We start from the raw sequence: 13,831 nt of genomic DNA on the forward strand, positions 1-13,831 counted from the left end.
TGCTGCAACAGTCAGAAGCTTGAAAACCAGTCATAAGTAACTTTTTAGTGCCATTTTAACTTTGAACAGTCACTAAACAAACTGTTGTAAATCGAGGACTGCCTGTACAATCTGCTGTCCAGAATACAGAATAACAGAGTTGGAAGGGGCCCTAGAGGTCTTCTAGTCCAACCCACTGCCTGAGCAGGAGACCCCGTACCATGCCAGACAAATTAAGTGTCCAATCTCTTAAAAACCTCCTGTGATGGAGCACCCACCGATGAAGCCAGCGACCAGATGCGGCCACTGCATGCCGCCGTCCATTTTTCCCCAACTCGTTTCCTCGCCTTATGGCAAAATAACAGTCAAACTGTCCTGAAACTGTAACAACTTTTTTCGCCGAGCCCGAAGAGCAGCACGAGACAGTCGAGTTCCCGCCTGGTTCTTCGTAGAGCCCGGGCAAATCGAGCGACTCGCTCACGTCCCGCCTTCTCCCACCAGTCAGGCAAGCGAGAGAGAGGACTCCGTCTCCTCCCCCACAATGCACCGCGACAGGCAGCCTTTGAAAAAGCGGCGCGGCTCCTTCAAGATGGCGGAGTTGGATCAGCTGCCTGACGAGAGTGAGTAGCGATCGCTGCCCCTCGCTCTGCCCCCTCCGCCAGTCCTTCCGGCTCACCTACTCCTGAAATACAGGTTCTAGCTACCGGACCCTTCGTCTGCTCCCTGGTCCTGAGTCATAGTCTGGGTCTTGCTCCTGCGCCGGTGCTTGCGACTTCTTTTGTTGCTCCTGCTGCTGCTGCTGCTGTAGTAGTAGCAGTAGTAGTAGTAGTTAGGAGCCAGAGCTGCGCGGGGCCGGCGTCACAATCTTCTCTCTCGGTGCCTGGCCCAGCTGTTTCCTGACGACCTCCCCTCTGGCCTCTCTCGAGTTTGGAAGGGGGGTTGAGGGGGAGAGGCCAACCGAGCAGGGCCGGAAGCCGCTATTATATAAGCTGCCCTTCTCCTGGTGGGACTGAGCCGCACCCAGAACCCCGAGACTTGGAGCAGGCCGAAACCGGGATTGGCTCCGTCCTTCGCAGGGAAGAATGCACGCTTTTACAAATCGAGCAGAGAAGCCTTGTGTAGGGCAGTGAGAGGCATTACGCCTCTCTGGGGTAGGCAGGGACAGCGAGTACAGCTTCATCCCTTAAACAAAGTAAGGGTGATATTTGTCTTACTTACTGTGAGCATCCTTCTAAGTAGTTGTCATGACTTTAGCCTCCAGTATGCTTGGAGATATTTGTCTGTTTGACTTTTACTCTGAGGAGAAGTGCGCTGGTTCGTAGGAAACTGTAGCGTATTAAGTACCAGTTTATGCCTACCTCTTCTCTTGTATATACCAATCTTCTATATATCAAAATGATAGTGTTGTTTATATAGGTGAGAAATCTTTTAATGGTCTGTAAATAGAAAAGCAAGTCACACGTAGTCCTGTTTCGATGGTTGTCTAGATTTGTTGTTAATTGCGAGGTCATGTCCAACCCATCGTGACCCCAAGGACAACGTTCCTCCAGGCCTTCCTGTCCTCTACCATCTTCTGGAGTCCATTTAAGCTCATGCCTACTGCTTCAGTGACTCCATCCAGCCACCTCATTCTCTGTCGTCCCCTTCTTCTATTGCCCTCAATCTTTCCCAGCATTAGGCTCTTCTCCAGTGAGTCCTTCCTTCTCATTAGGTGGCCAAAGTATTTGAGTTTCAACTTCAAGTTCTGGCCTTCTAAAGAGCAGTCAGGGTTGATCTCCTCTAGGACTGATCAGTTTGATCTCCTTGCAGTCCAAGGGACTCACAGGAGTCTTCTCCAGCACCATAGCTCAAAGGCCTCAATTCTTTGGTGCTCAGCCTTTCTTATGGTCCAGGTTGTCTACATACTATATATTTAAACAATTTGTGTATTATATCTGGGAAATTATGCTACTATATTGTGAGTGGCCCCATATGTATGGTGAAATTAGTAGACTAGCAAAATTATTGAAAGCAAAGTCAAATGTTTTAAACTGAAAATCGAAGGTACACCTCTGAAAGTACTGACTGAACAATTGGGGATAGAGCAGCAATGAACAAATATCAGATATGAAGAACTAATTTTGTTTTATATAGAATCCTGACATTCAACTGTCAGACCTTGTTGGAAATCATTTCCCGGAATTAAATTAAAATCAGGACTTGAATGCATGGCGTACTTCTTCCTTATATAAATATAAATCTGCATCACTCCATGCTTCTTATATTCAGCGCTGTAATTTAAGAAGATTGAATTCTTCATTACTAGTATTGCAGAAGAAATTCTGATCCCCTGCAAATCACTTCAATATAGACTGCTTAAGTGAAATGCTGAGAGCATGACTATCACATTTTGTTGATACTTCGATGTACTAGAAACATTCTTCTACATGGGGAATAAATTATGTTTTAGATAAGATTAAGTTTTATTCACATCTAAATTATTATTGTAATCTCATGCCATTCCAAATATACCACCTAAGGCACATAACCTTAGGTTTCTGTAAATATTGCTGGAGTTTAGCTTTCATAAGCTCCAGACAAAATTGACAGCCAGAATCTAACATCTGGTTAGAAAAGCCTGTTTCTGATATTGATTTAATTCAAATGCTGAGGTTTTCTAGTTCAGAAGTTTAATTTGTAGGCTGGGATTCATGTGATTATATATTTCTTATACAAGAGGTCACAGCTGTGGAAAAACTAGATATTAGAGTCTACTTTAAGTTCTACATCTGGCTATGAAGATTCTCAGAGGACAGAGATTTAGAATAATATTTGAGGAATTTCTGATTCTACCAAGCAAGCCTTTTTAGAGCTGTCACCTGCATAAATACATGCCCATATACTGAGAAGACAGTTTAAATTAACATGCATATAATTAAAGTTCATTTTTAGAAAATTAGATACCGTAATTCTCAAACAATCTGCTATCTAAATTCCCCAATTTAAAGTAAAATCCTAAATATATTTTTGAGGAAAACAAGTTGAAGTACGTTGGATGCCAGAATAGGGCTGCAAAGCATAGTACTGTATAGACTGTATTAGACATGTTTATCAATTTCTTATTGCTGAGTAAATAAGCCTTATGATTAGCCAATCTGGTTGAGAAAACTTGCATTGCTTTATGACATAGAGAAACATCTTATTAGCTTAATACAACAATGTATGAATTGGTGATTATAAAATAGAAATAACTTATAATAAATACATTATTTGTTGGTATGGAATCATTTGGCAGTATGAACATGGCAGGTTATTAATTTAACAAATTTCTCCAATCTATAGAACATTCTATTAAGGTTAGCCACCTGAAGAAATAATTTCAGGTTTAGCATTGTAACTGTCCATGTTTGTAAGTTTCTGGAATGCATCTGACAGAATACTGGACTAGATAGGACAGTGGCTTGATTCAACAGACTGTTGCATCTTCCTACATCTTATCTTTGCTGTTATTGAGCTAAAACTCTGTTGGTGAAGATATAATCCTTCATCAAAGGAGAATTATTAAAATATATTAAAATAAACTTCCTCTTCTTAAAGAAAAACCTGATCTGGTGCATAGATATATAAACCCAACAATTGTAGGTTATATTATTTCATCTTGAACTATTTCAGTTCCTTAATGTAAAATTTTATAAGCCATGTGTAAGATTTACTATTTCAGTGTGATCTACACACTCAAATAATATAACAGTATTATAGTAAAACTAAAGAGATACTAAAGCATCTTCTGTAATGTTGAATAAACAATATACATTCAAACTCCACTGAAAGTTTCCTTTGTGGTCATCCTCTGTTATACCTTGTATGAAATTGCAATAAATGTATGGTAATAAAACAGATTATCCATTGATGACTTTGATCCTGATTTGCAGGGAAGTAAAATTTATGGTGTGACCATTTGAATGTAACAAGTTTATTATAATTTGAGAAATAAGCAAGCACAAAGCCCTATAGCATCAAACTGTGATTTAATATACATTAATTTATACTACTATGCTGCTGGTGTTTTGTTTTACATTTTAATTTTGTTTTACATTTTAATGTTGCTTTTTTGCAACATTAAAATATTTTTTATAAAGCTGTAGATTTCCAGAGTTATATTTATTTGTATACAATACGAGTCTGTAAATGTTCTAAAATCAGTTTACATCTATATATATATGACTTAAATGCTGTCTTTTTAACATCAAAATACGAAGTCAATATATTAACAGTGAGTACAGAAAAGTGGAATAGCAAATCTACCATTTCATCCTTAATTTTGCTGTGCCATGCTGACTAAGCAGAAGTTGTGTAAATTTGGGGAAATGATAAATTAGCAGTGCTAACTTCAGTGCTAGCCTACTTGAAAGGCTTGGATTGGATCCATCTAGAATAATATAATGTCTTTGAACCTGTTCTCAACTAATGAATTTAAAGACTGAGCTCTTAAATTTGTCAGATGTAAATGCAGCAAGACTAATAACTTTATTATTAGAAATAACATGACTTTATTGAGTTTTGTTATTTGTTTCAGGTTCATCAGCAAAAGCCTTGGTTAGTTTGAAAGGTAGGACAACCAGATTATTTCTTCATATACAGTGTTCGTGAATTTTACAAAATTCTTGTTTAAGGAGTATTATGACTGAATGTATACATTGCACAAGCTGCAGTATTTTTAACCATAGTTTGTTGGACAAGATACAGTAGCTTTGTTCACATAGCATCAATCATAAAACCATAATTTGCAAGTGAAGTGCCTGGGTTTATGCATCATAGTGAGCCCAAGCAAGTCATGATTTAATGAGTTGTATGAACCCATTTTATAAGTTGCCTACTCATTTGTAGCAGCAATTGGTTAGCCTTGTACAAAGCAAAATTGGCACCAACTAGTATTTGAATGAGAGAGAAGTTGTAGGATAAATGTGCATAAAGTGACTATATATAAATATGGAGTCAAGTGATTATATTTATTGAATCAAGCTCAACTCAAAACGTTTAACTTCAGATGACATCAGATTAGCTGGAATGTATTTACAGAGGATGGCATTTGTGGAGAAATTGAGTATGTGCATCTGTGTGTAAGCATGTGTGTAATGAACTTCAATTTATTATGCTGTGTTTATTTTATTTTTGTATATGCTGCTTTTCTGTTAAACATCCAGTGATCAAGCAGACATATTCAGTATTTCTGTGAAAACAGCCAATAAATAATAAACGAAGGCAAATAAATTAATGGGTAAAACAACAATAGTTAAAATTTTCATTCTGGAAAGTTTTGTGGAACAACTATGCAAGAAAAATATGAAATGAATTTATCTGAATAATAAATATGTATTTATTCTGCAATACATTTCTAGATAGTTTTCCTGTATAGAAATAAGAATGTGAAGATAAATAAATTGAGAAGAGTTTCCAATTTTGCTTTCATAGGCATGAAATGGAAAATTTGGGGTCCATTTAAATATCAAAATTATTTTTTCTTTGAATATTGTATCTTAAGAAATTTGAAACTTTAACTCAATATTTTTTTAAATTCTGCATTAAAAATCAAATGTATCATTTTAAACTCTACTTTAAAAAGTACTGTAATCCATCATTTTGAAATGAATATTATATTTTTCCCCTAAAATGCTCAGGATTCCCCCTCAGACTGGAAAGAGAAAACATTTAAACACACACACACACACACACACACACACCTCTTCCTTTTTGGGGTAAGCAATATTATGCCACATCCTAAAAAAGTAAGCCAAAGTAATGCAAGGCATGAGGTAAGAAAAGAATTTCATTAACTCCTCCAGCTGATTTTCTGGATTTTTTCCGTTGTCATATTTAGTATATTTTATGAGTCATTCCTTTTATTTGATCAAACCATCTCAGCATGCTTCTTTTGTACTGATTTGTATTCAACCCACTATTCATTCTTGATACTATTTAGTATCTTAGTATTTTATTCTCATTGCATTCAGCTTTTATATTTCTTCTGGCATACCGAACTCTCTTTCCTATATAATAAAGTACACAGCTAACATGCATAGCTGTTTTCACTTCTTTCAACAAACATTCATTCTTTGTACAGACTACATACTGCTCACAACCATTCTATCAACATTTGTATATTATAAATTTTTCCATCCACTTTCCCATATTTTACAAAAGCAAAATACATAATCCTATGTTGTTTTCAATATTTATAAAAAACATTTATGTAAACACTATTTCTCTGCTATGGCCTTTGAAAAATTAATTTTTATAATCCTATAAAAATTATATGACTATAATTGATTTGTTGTATCATACAACCTAATACTGCTTAGAGAATGCTGTAAAGCACTATGAAGCAGTATTTAAATCTAAGTGTGATTGCTATTTGTGCTACAATCATTTGGGTCCTTGACCAACAATACAGCATTACATGGATATAAAACTGAATACGCATTCACATCCCAGATAAATACACTTCTAATTTCAACACAAATGTTCCATATTCATTCATAATTACATTAAGCATGAGTAAACATGAGACATCTCTTCCTTACCCCCATCCAATGTTGAGCCATTTATTAAGCATTCAGTTCTCACATACAGTCTATTTCTATCATGTAACATTTTTGTGCATTCAGTAATTAACATTCAAGTCTGTATTCACACAAAAATTCCACAAATCAAGGTATTCACTTTATCATACACTTCCTATGAATCAACTAGTATATAATATTCTTTTGTATATGTTTTTAATGAGCTGAAGAAGAACGAATCAAGTCTGTACATCTCCTGCCAAACAGAAAGCACAGTGCACGTTCCAGATTTTGTTCATTATCATCTAACATTCCCTTTCAATCAGAATTCTGCCAAAACCTTCCAGATACAATTAACTGAATAGTCCATGTACAATACAGGTAGTCCTCAACTTACAACAGTTCATTTACGGTAGTGACCATTCAAAGCTACAATGGCACTGGAAAAGTGACTTATGATCATATTTCACACTTAAGACAGTTGTAGCATCTCCTTGGACATATGATCAAAATTCAGACGCTTGGCGATTGACTCATATTTATAACAATTACAGTGTCCTGGGGTCATGTGATCACCTTAAACGAGTCACACAGTCACTTCTCAAGCATTTAAATTTATTTCTCTAGTACATCATCAACGCCTAGCTTTACCATATTCAAGACTCCTACACAGGGTTCACCATTGCTTTTTTTCTTCCATGCTATCATTTACAGCATTTGTTTAAATTCCACTTTTCAATATGTCACTATTATTCCGATACAAATGTTTAAAATACTCACACCAGAATTCGTCATTTCAGTTTCATCCTTCATCATTTTATGGAGTGCTGGAGACTCCTTATTTATCTCTCTTCATGCAATTAATTTCAAAACAACTTTTTATTTCCATCAAAATTACTTTGCACTTTTTTGCCTCTTTCAGTCTTGATAATTTCTTTCTTCTGCCTATAGCCACAGTACTTTCCTTGCAGTTAAATATATTTTCTTTCTCAATATACAGTGGATATAGAAAGTCTATACACCCCCGTTAAAATGGCAGGTTTTTGAGATGCAAAAAAAATCACACTCAGATAAATCACATCAGAATTTTTTCCATCTTTCATATAAGATATAAGGTGTACAATTCATTTGAAAAACAAACTGAAGAGAAAATAACAATAAAAAACTTATAATAACATGGTTGCATAAAGGTGCACACCCTTAAACTAATGCTTGATTGAAGCATCTTTTGATTTATGACAGCATTCAGTCAGTGTGATACATCAGCCTTGGGGAATCTTTGCCTACTTTTCCTTGCACAAGCGCTCCAAATCTGTTAGATTGCAAGGGCATCTCTTGTGCACAGCCTTCTTCGGGTCACCCCCACAGATTTTTAGTTAGGTTCAGGTCCAGGCTTTAGTTGGCTCCAAAACTTTGATCTTCTGGTGAAGCTATTATTTTGTTGATTTGGAGGTAAGTTTTGGGTCACCGAGATGTGAAATTCCTCTTCATCTTCAGTATTTTAGCAGAGGCTTGAACATCTTGTGCCAAAATTGACTGAAATTTGGAACTGTCATAATTCTTGTTCCAAAAGTACAAAGCATAATGCTGCCACCACCATGCTTCACTGTGGGTATGGTGTACTTTTGCTGATGTGCACTCTTGTTTTTGCACCAAACATACACTTTAGAATTATGGCCATAAAAGTTCAACCTTGGTCTCATCAGCCAATAACACATTTTTCCATGTGCTTTTGTCAGACTTGATATACGTTTTTGTAAATCCAGCCAGGCTTGGATGTTTTTCTTTGTAAGAAAAGACTTCCATCTTGCCTTCCTTCCCCATAGCCCAGACATATGAAGAATCCCTTAAATTATTGTCACATGTAGTACGTACCCAGTACTTGCCAGAAATTCCTTCAGCTCCTGGCAGGTGTGTACTGACTACTATTTAACATCAGTTTGAATGTGATTGTTTAATTCTGAACACAGCCACATCCCTACCTATAAGTGTGCAGACTTAATGCTACCACATTATGTAAGTTTTTTTATTAGAGCTTGTTTTTCAATTGAATTGTATCTCTTATATGTTATTAAGGGTGGAAAAATATCTAAAGTAATTTAACTTGGTCTCCTTTTTTCATCTCAAAAACCTGACATTTTAAGAATGTGTAGACTTTTATATCCACTATACATTCTATGCATTTTAGCCTTTTCAGTTAAACCAAACGTTCACTTCCACTTAGTTGATGAACTTTATTTCATAAGATTAATTCAGATCTATTACGTATTTCCCATTTCTTTTCTATTCTGCCATATGCTATAATTTTCATCATAGGTTTTTCTCCACAGGCCATCAGAGTTTTGGTTAACTAGGCTTTCACATAAGTTGTTAGTTAAAAAACGGGTTGCACAAAATTACCAGCCCAAGTTACACTATGCCACACAGCACTTCCGGCTGATAAGTTCTAACTTTGTGAATTAAAATCAATGTTTATACAAAGTTGATGCCAGTTGCAGCAGTATCACCCAGCTTTTCATCTCGACCCCAAACCACATCAGTGATGCCCTCGACGTGATGTCCCGTTGCCTGGAAGCGGTCTGGGAATGGATGGGGAGGAACAGGCTTCAACTCAACCCGGACAAGACTGAATGGCTGTACATACCGGCATGTCAGGATATTCAGATTATTCCATCTCTTAATATCGGGGGCGAGTTATTACCCCCCGTAGATAAGGCTCGCAATCTGGGTGTCCTCTTAGATTCACAGCTCTCCTTAGAAGATCATATAGGAGCTGTGACTAGAGGGGCCTTCGCCCAGGTTCGCCTGGTGCGCCAGCTGCGACCCTATCTGGACCTGGATGCCTTGCGTACAGTCACCCATGCACTTGTGACCTCTCGTCTTAACTACTGCAACACTCTTTACATGGGGCTGCCCTTGAGAACCACTCGGAAGCTTCAGCTGGTGCAGAGTGCAGCTGCACGAGTGCTTTTGGGGGTCTCCCGATACTCCCATATTACACCTCTGCTCCGTGAGCTGCACTGGCTTCCAGTTGCCTTCCGGGTGAAATTCAAGGTGCTAGTGATGACATACAAAGCCCTACATGGCGTGGGTCCAGATTACCTACGGGAGCACCTACTGCCGGCATCAACATCCCTCCGTCCTGTGCGCTCCCACAGAGAGGGCCTCCTCAGGGTGCCACCGGTCAGAGAATGTCGGCTGGTGACCCCCAGGGGGAGAGCATTCTCGGTGGGTGCGCCAATCCTTTGGAACCGCTTACCAGCTGAAATCCGGATGGCCCCCGACCTTTGCTCCTTCCGGCGTGATCTAAAAACTTATCTATTCCAACAAGCCGGCCTGGCCTGATGGATTTGGGTTTTAAAATTTTCTCACTTTATTGCTTTATTGTATTCTTACTTTATTGCTCTGTACACCGCCCTGAGTCCTCCGGGAGAAGGGCGGTATATAAAACAAATAAATAAATAAATATCAGATGGGGGGGTTTCAAGATGATGGTTGCAATGCGACAATCAATGTTTCACCCTTTTGTGCATGTTTGCAACGTTGATACACATACCAAAGATGTAGGGTTTCTATTGCCACAATTACAGTCTTGCTTTATTTTCCACACATCCTGCAGATACCACTGTCCAATTTGGTCCGGGGCATATTAGCAAGTTTGCCCCTGATGGATCATTGTGAAGCAAATGCTACTCCCCCCCTCCCTTTATGGGGGAGGGAGGAATAATTTAATCTGAAAATAAAAATCAGGTGTAAGAATACAAATATAATTGATTGGGTTTAAGAGCAAAGAAAGCTGAAAAATTGTTTCTGAAAATATACTGCTAGGGTTGAAATGAAATCATATAACTTGAAATTTATTTAATGTAAATGCCCAGAATAAGAATGTAATTGACATAATTCATATTTTAATATTAAGAATATGTATAATTTGTAAAAGGAATTATATTTAAACCATATAACTTATTCATAACAGAGGGAAGTTTATCAAATACATGGAATGAAAAATTCAGTTCTTTGCAGAAAACGCCCATCTGGAAAGGCAAAAATGTAGGGGTTACTGTAGAAATGGTAAGAAGCAACTTTTATCTTTATAAGTTGATTTAATACATGTTTGTCCATCATTCTTCCAAAACACTGTGTTCTTGTCTGGTCTAGTCTACAAAGCTAGTTAAACCTATTTCTTTTCTTTTCCCTTCCATTGTAAGATATGAAGGGTGCAAATTATTTTTGCTTGATTATAAAACAGGAAAGTTAACATTTTTGATGAAAACGGAAAGAAAAATCCTGTGCACACTTTTTAAAAAAGTATCTTGCTTCTAAGTACAGGCAGGCATTCACCAAGAGGGCTTGTTGTAGTCATTCTAATTTGAGAAATCTCTCAGGAAGCAAGCCGTAAGGGTGACAGATTCTGAAGTTATTGTAGGTCTCTCCAAGTCTACCTGTTCAGGTGCCTTGAACAATTGGGTTTTTAAATCTTTTTTTGGTTTGGTTTGTGTCTTCAGTGTTGACTCTTGGCAACTGTTTGGACAAGTCCGTGCGCTTTTCTTGGCAAGATTTCAGAAGTGGTTTGTCATTGCCTGCTTCTGAGAGAGAGTGACTGACCCAAGGTCACCCCTCTGACTTTGTGCTTAAAGTGAGACTAGGCATCACAGTCTCCCAATTTCTAAGCTAGTACTTTAACTACTATAGCAAACTGACTTTGTTTTGCGATAGAAGTTAATCCATCAGATATACAGTACCTCAAAGGTATGAAGTTAGTCTCTACAATGAACTTGGCTGCAGCCATCTTGCTCGTTCTAGGTTGCCACTAAGTTTCATACAAAAGAAAATTATGTGGAAGACTGTTTGGAAGAAGAATTTTCCCTCCTTGTCCATGGGTAGAATTCAATGCTGATCATGGAAATTTGACTGTGATGCTTCTACTGTAACAGAGTTAGGCGTTAATGTTGGAGTAAGGAACAGCATCCCTTATTGCAGGGGTGTCAAACTGCCAGCCCATTGCTGGCAATGGGGAAAAAAAGTCACAACACGTCATGTGACATTGCGAGTTTAACACCCCTGCCTTATTCCATTCCTATTTTAGCTACAAAGAACAAGTGGCAAATTATTTAGATTTGTCATATAGTAGCGATTTGTTTTGCCAAACCTGAATTAAATATGGCTTATTGTGTTGCAGCGTTTTTCATCACCCTATGTTGCCATCCCACATTGAATATTCAAGATTAAAAGTCTTTCATTTGATGAGAACAGATTATTCGGCACTAAGTGTTAATGATATTATGGATGGAATTCAAATGGTTTATATTGCATAGATGGAACTGCAGCAACCCTTCTTCATTCCCTTCTATTTCCATCAATAGTCTACTAGAGAAATACTATTCTCTCAAGTGGAAAGAGCATGAGCCCAGGGTTTCTCGTTAGATAATTGGTATCAACTATGCATCTAACAAGGGACACGGTGGCTCAGTGGGTTAGGACGCTGAGCTTGTCGATCAGAAGGTCGGCAGTTTGGCGGGTCGAATCCCAAGTGCCGCGTAGCAGAGTGAGTGCCTGTTACTCGTCCCAGCTTCTGCCCACCTAGCAGTTCGAAAGCACGTAAAAATGCAAGTAGAAAAATAGGGACCACTACGGTGGGAAGGTAACAGCATTCCGTGCGCCTTTGGCATCTAGTCATGCCGCCCACATGATCACGGAGATGTCCTCGGACAAACGCTGGCTCTTCGGCTTTGAAACGGAGATGAGCTCCAGCCCCTAGAGTCGAAAACAACTAGCACGCGGGGGAACCTTTACCTTTACCTTTATGCATCTAACACAGGGGTCTTCAAACTTGGACCTTTTATGATTTGTGGACTTCAACTCTCAGAATTCCTCAGCCAGGCACGCTGGCTAAGGAATTCTGGGAGTTGAAGTCCACAAGTCATAAAAGGGCCAAGTTTGAAGACCCCTGATCTAACACAACAGACCCATAGGTATCAGTCTCAAGACTAATAATACTCCTTGATTCTAGATTTTCTTCTGGATTACTCCTCTATTGGTATTATGTCAGATAGCCAGATGGGCTTAATTCTCCTTCTTACCAACACTATAGATTGAAACTTGATTGCCAACGAGAGATAATCTTTAGAGAAGCTGTTGTCTCTTCAATTGCTTTTTGAGGACTAAGTCCTCCTGCAAGTAAGAAGCTTTTTACTGATTTATGTATGTGAATATCAGAGAGTTTCATTAGAAATTTGGCTACATGTACTTATAATTAGATCTCTGGATGTTCATCAGTGAATTCACCCATCCTGCCCTTTTTTCTCCTTTGATCTCAAATTATGTCCCTGTTGCTTTACATTAAGTTAGAGAAGGCTTTTTTTCTCTAGTAAAAAAATTATAAGGATCTTGCTATGCTGTAGGAACTGGTACTATGAAATCTCACAGTCTGCAAATCAAGTTTTTGTTTGGTTGTATTTTTTTGGTTGCAGCCTTTCAGAAATTCCAAACGAACTCGTTCCTTTTGTGAAGAAGATGAAAGACAAATGAATACAAGATCACCAAAAAGAAATCAGAGAGTTGGAATGGCGCCACAGGTATTCTTATATATGAAGCCATTCATATATAAGTAGGTTGCTTATTAACAAGTTTGTGAAACATAGAGCATACTTATATTAAAAACCTAGCAGCGTCACTTTTTGCCAGTAGAAAAGGAATTTGCTGGTTCTACCTGTAATCCATTCCTTCTGTTAAAAGTATGTTCTAAGATAATGATGGTGAACCTCTTAGGCTCAGAGTGTCAAAACTTTGGAAAATGCTTAACTTGACTCTGCTGACATGTCACACACACGCAACCCAAACAAAAGAGAAAGAATTCCTTACATACAGTATTCACTCTTTAATTAAAAAAATGCAGTCTAATTGTGTATGATCCCCAGAATCTGTTGGATCTGCAGCATGCTCTTACCCTCAAGCAATGTCCTCTTTCTCTTGACAGGTCCCTGTGACCCATCAGCCAAGGCAGCTCCAGGTCACACAAGACCGACCTTCTTGAAATGGCTTTGGAGAATATGCTCTTTTGCTATCTCTGCAGCCTTCAAAAACAGTGCAAAAGGATTCCTTGTTCTCACTGATTTTTTGTACGCTGTGCAATTTCTGGAGGCTGCGCAAGAGCACACCCCGTTCTTGTGCAGCCTCAGGAGCTTTGGAAAATTATGTGAGAATGGGGCAGGTTATTGGATGTTGGTGAATAATAGTCTGTCACCCAAAATGGTGTGGCGTGTCACTTTTCATGCGCATGACATAGGTTCGGCTTCACTGTTCTAAGGGGATGA

General features: G+C 38.2%; 1 protein-coding gene across 1 annotated transcript in view; it reads left to right on the plus strand.

Annotated features, from left to right (window-relative positions):
• Positions 1-520: 520 nt before the first annotated feature.
• The window catches only part of LIN9 (lin-9 DREAM MuvB core complex component), a gene marked incomplete at its 5' end in the record, with an annotated part of 32,437 nt that continues 19,126 nt past the window's right edge, over positions 521-13,831 (plus strand). The window contains 4 exons of the mRNA XM_083349222.1: positions 521-599; positions 4,535-4,567; positions 10,495-10,589; positions 12,989-13,093. Coding sequence (XP_083205348.1) covers positions 521-599; positions 4,535-4,567; positions 10,495-10,589; positions 12,989-13,093 — 312 coding nt within the window. The remainder of the gene's footprint in view (positions 600-4,534; positions 4,568-10,494; positions 10,590-12,988; positions 13,094-13,831) is intronic.

The sequence above is a fragment of the Vipera ursinii genome, assembly GCF_947247035.1.
Source record: "Vipera ursinii genome assembly, chromosome: 1".
Classification (NCBI taxonomy): Eukaryota; Metazoa; Chordata; class Lepidosauria; order Squamata; family Viperidae; genus Vipera; species Vipera ursinii.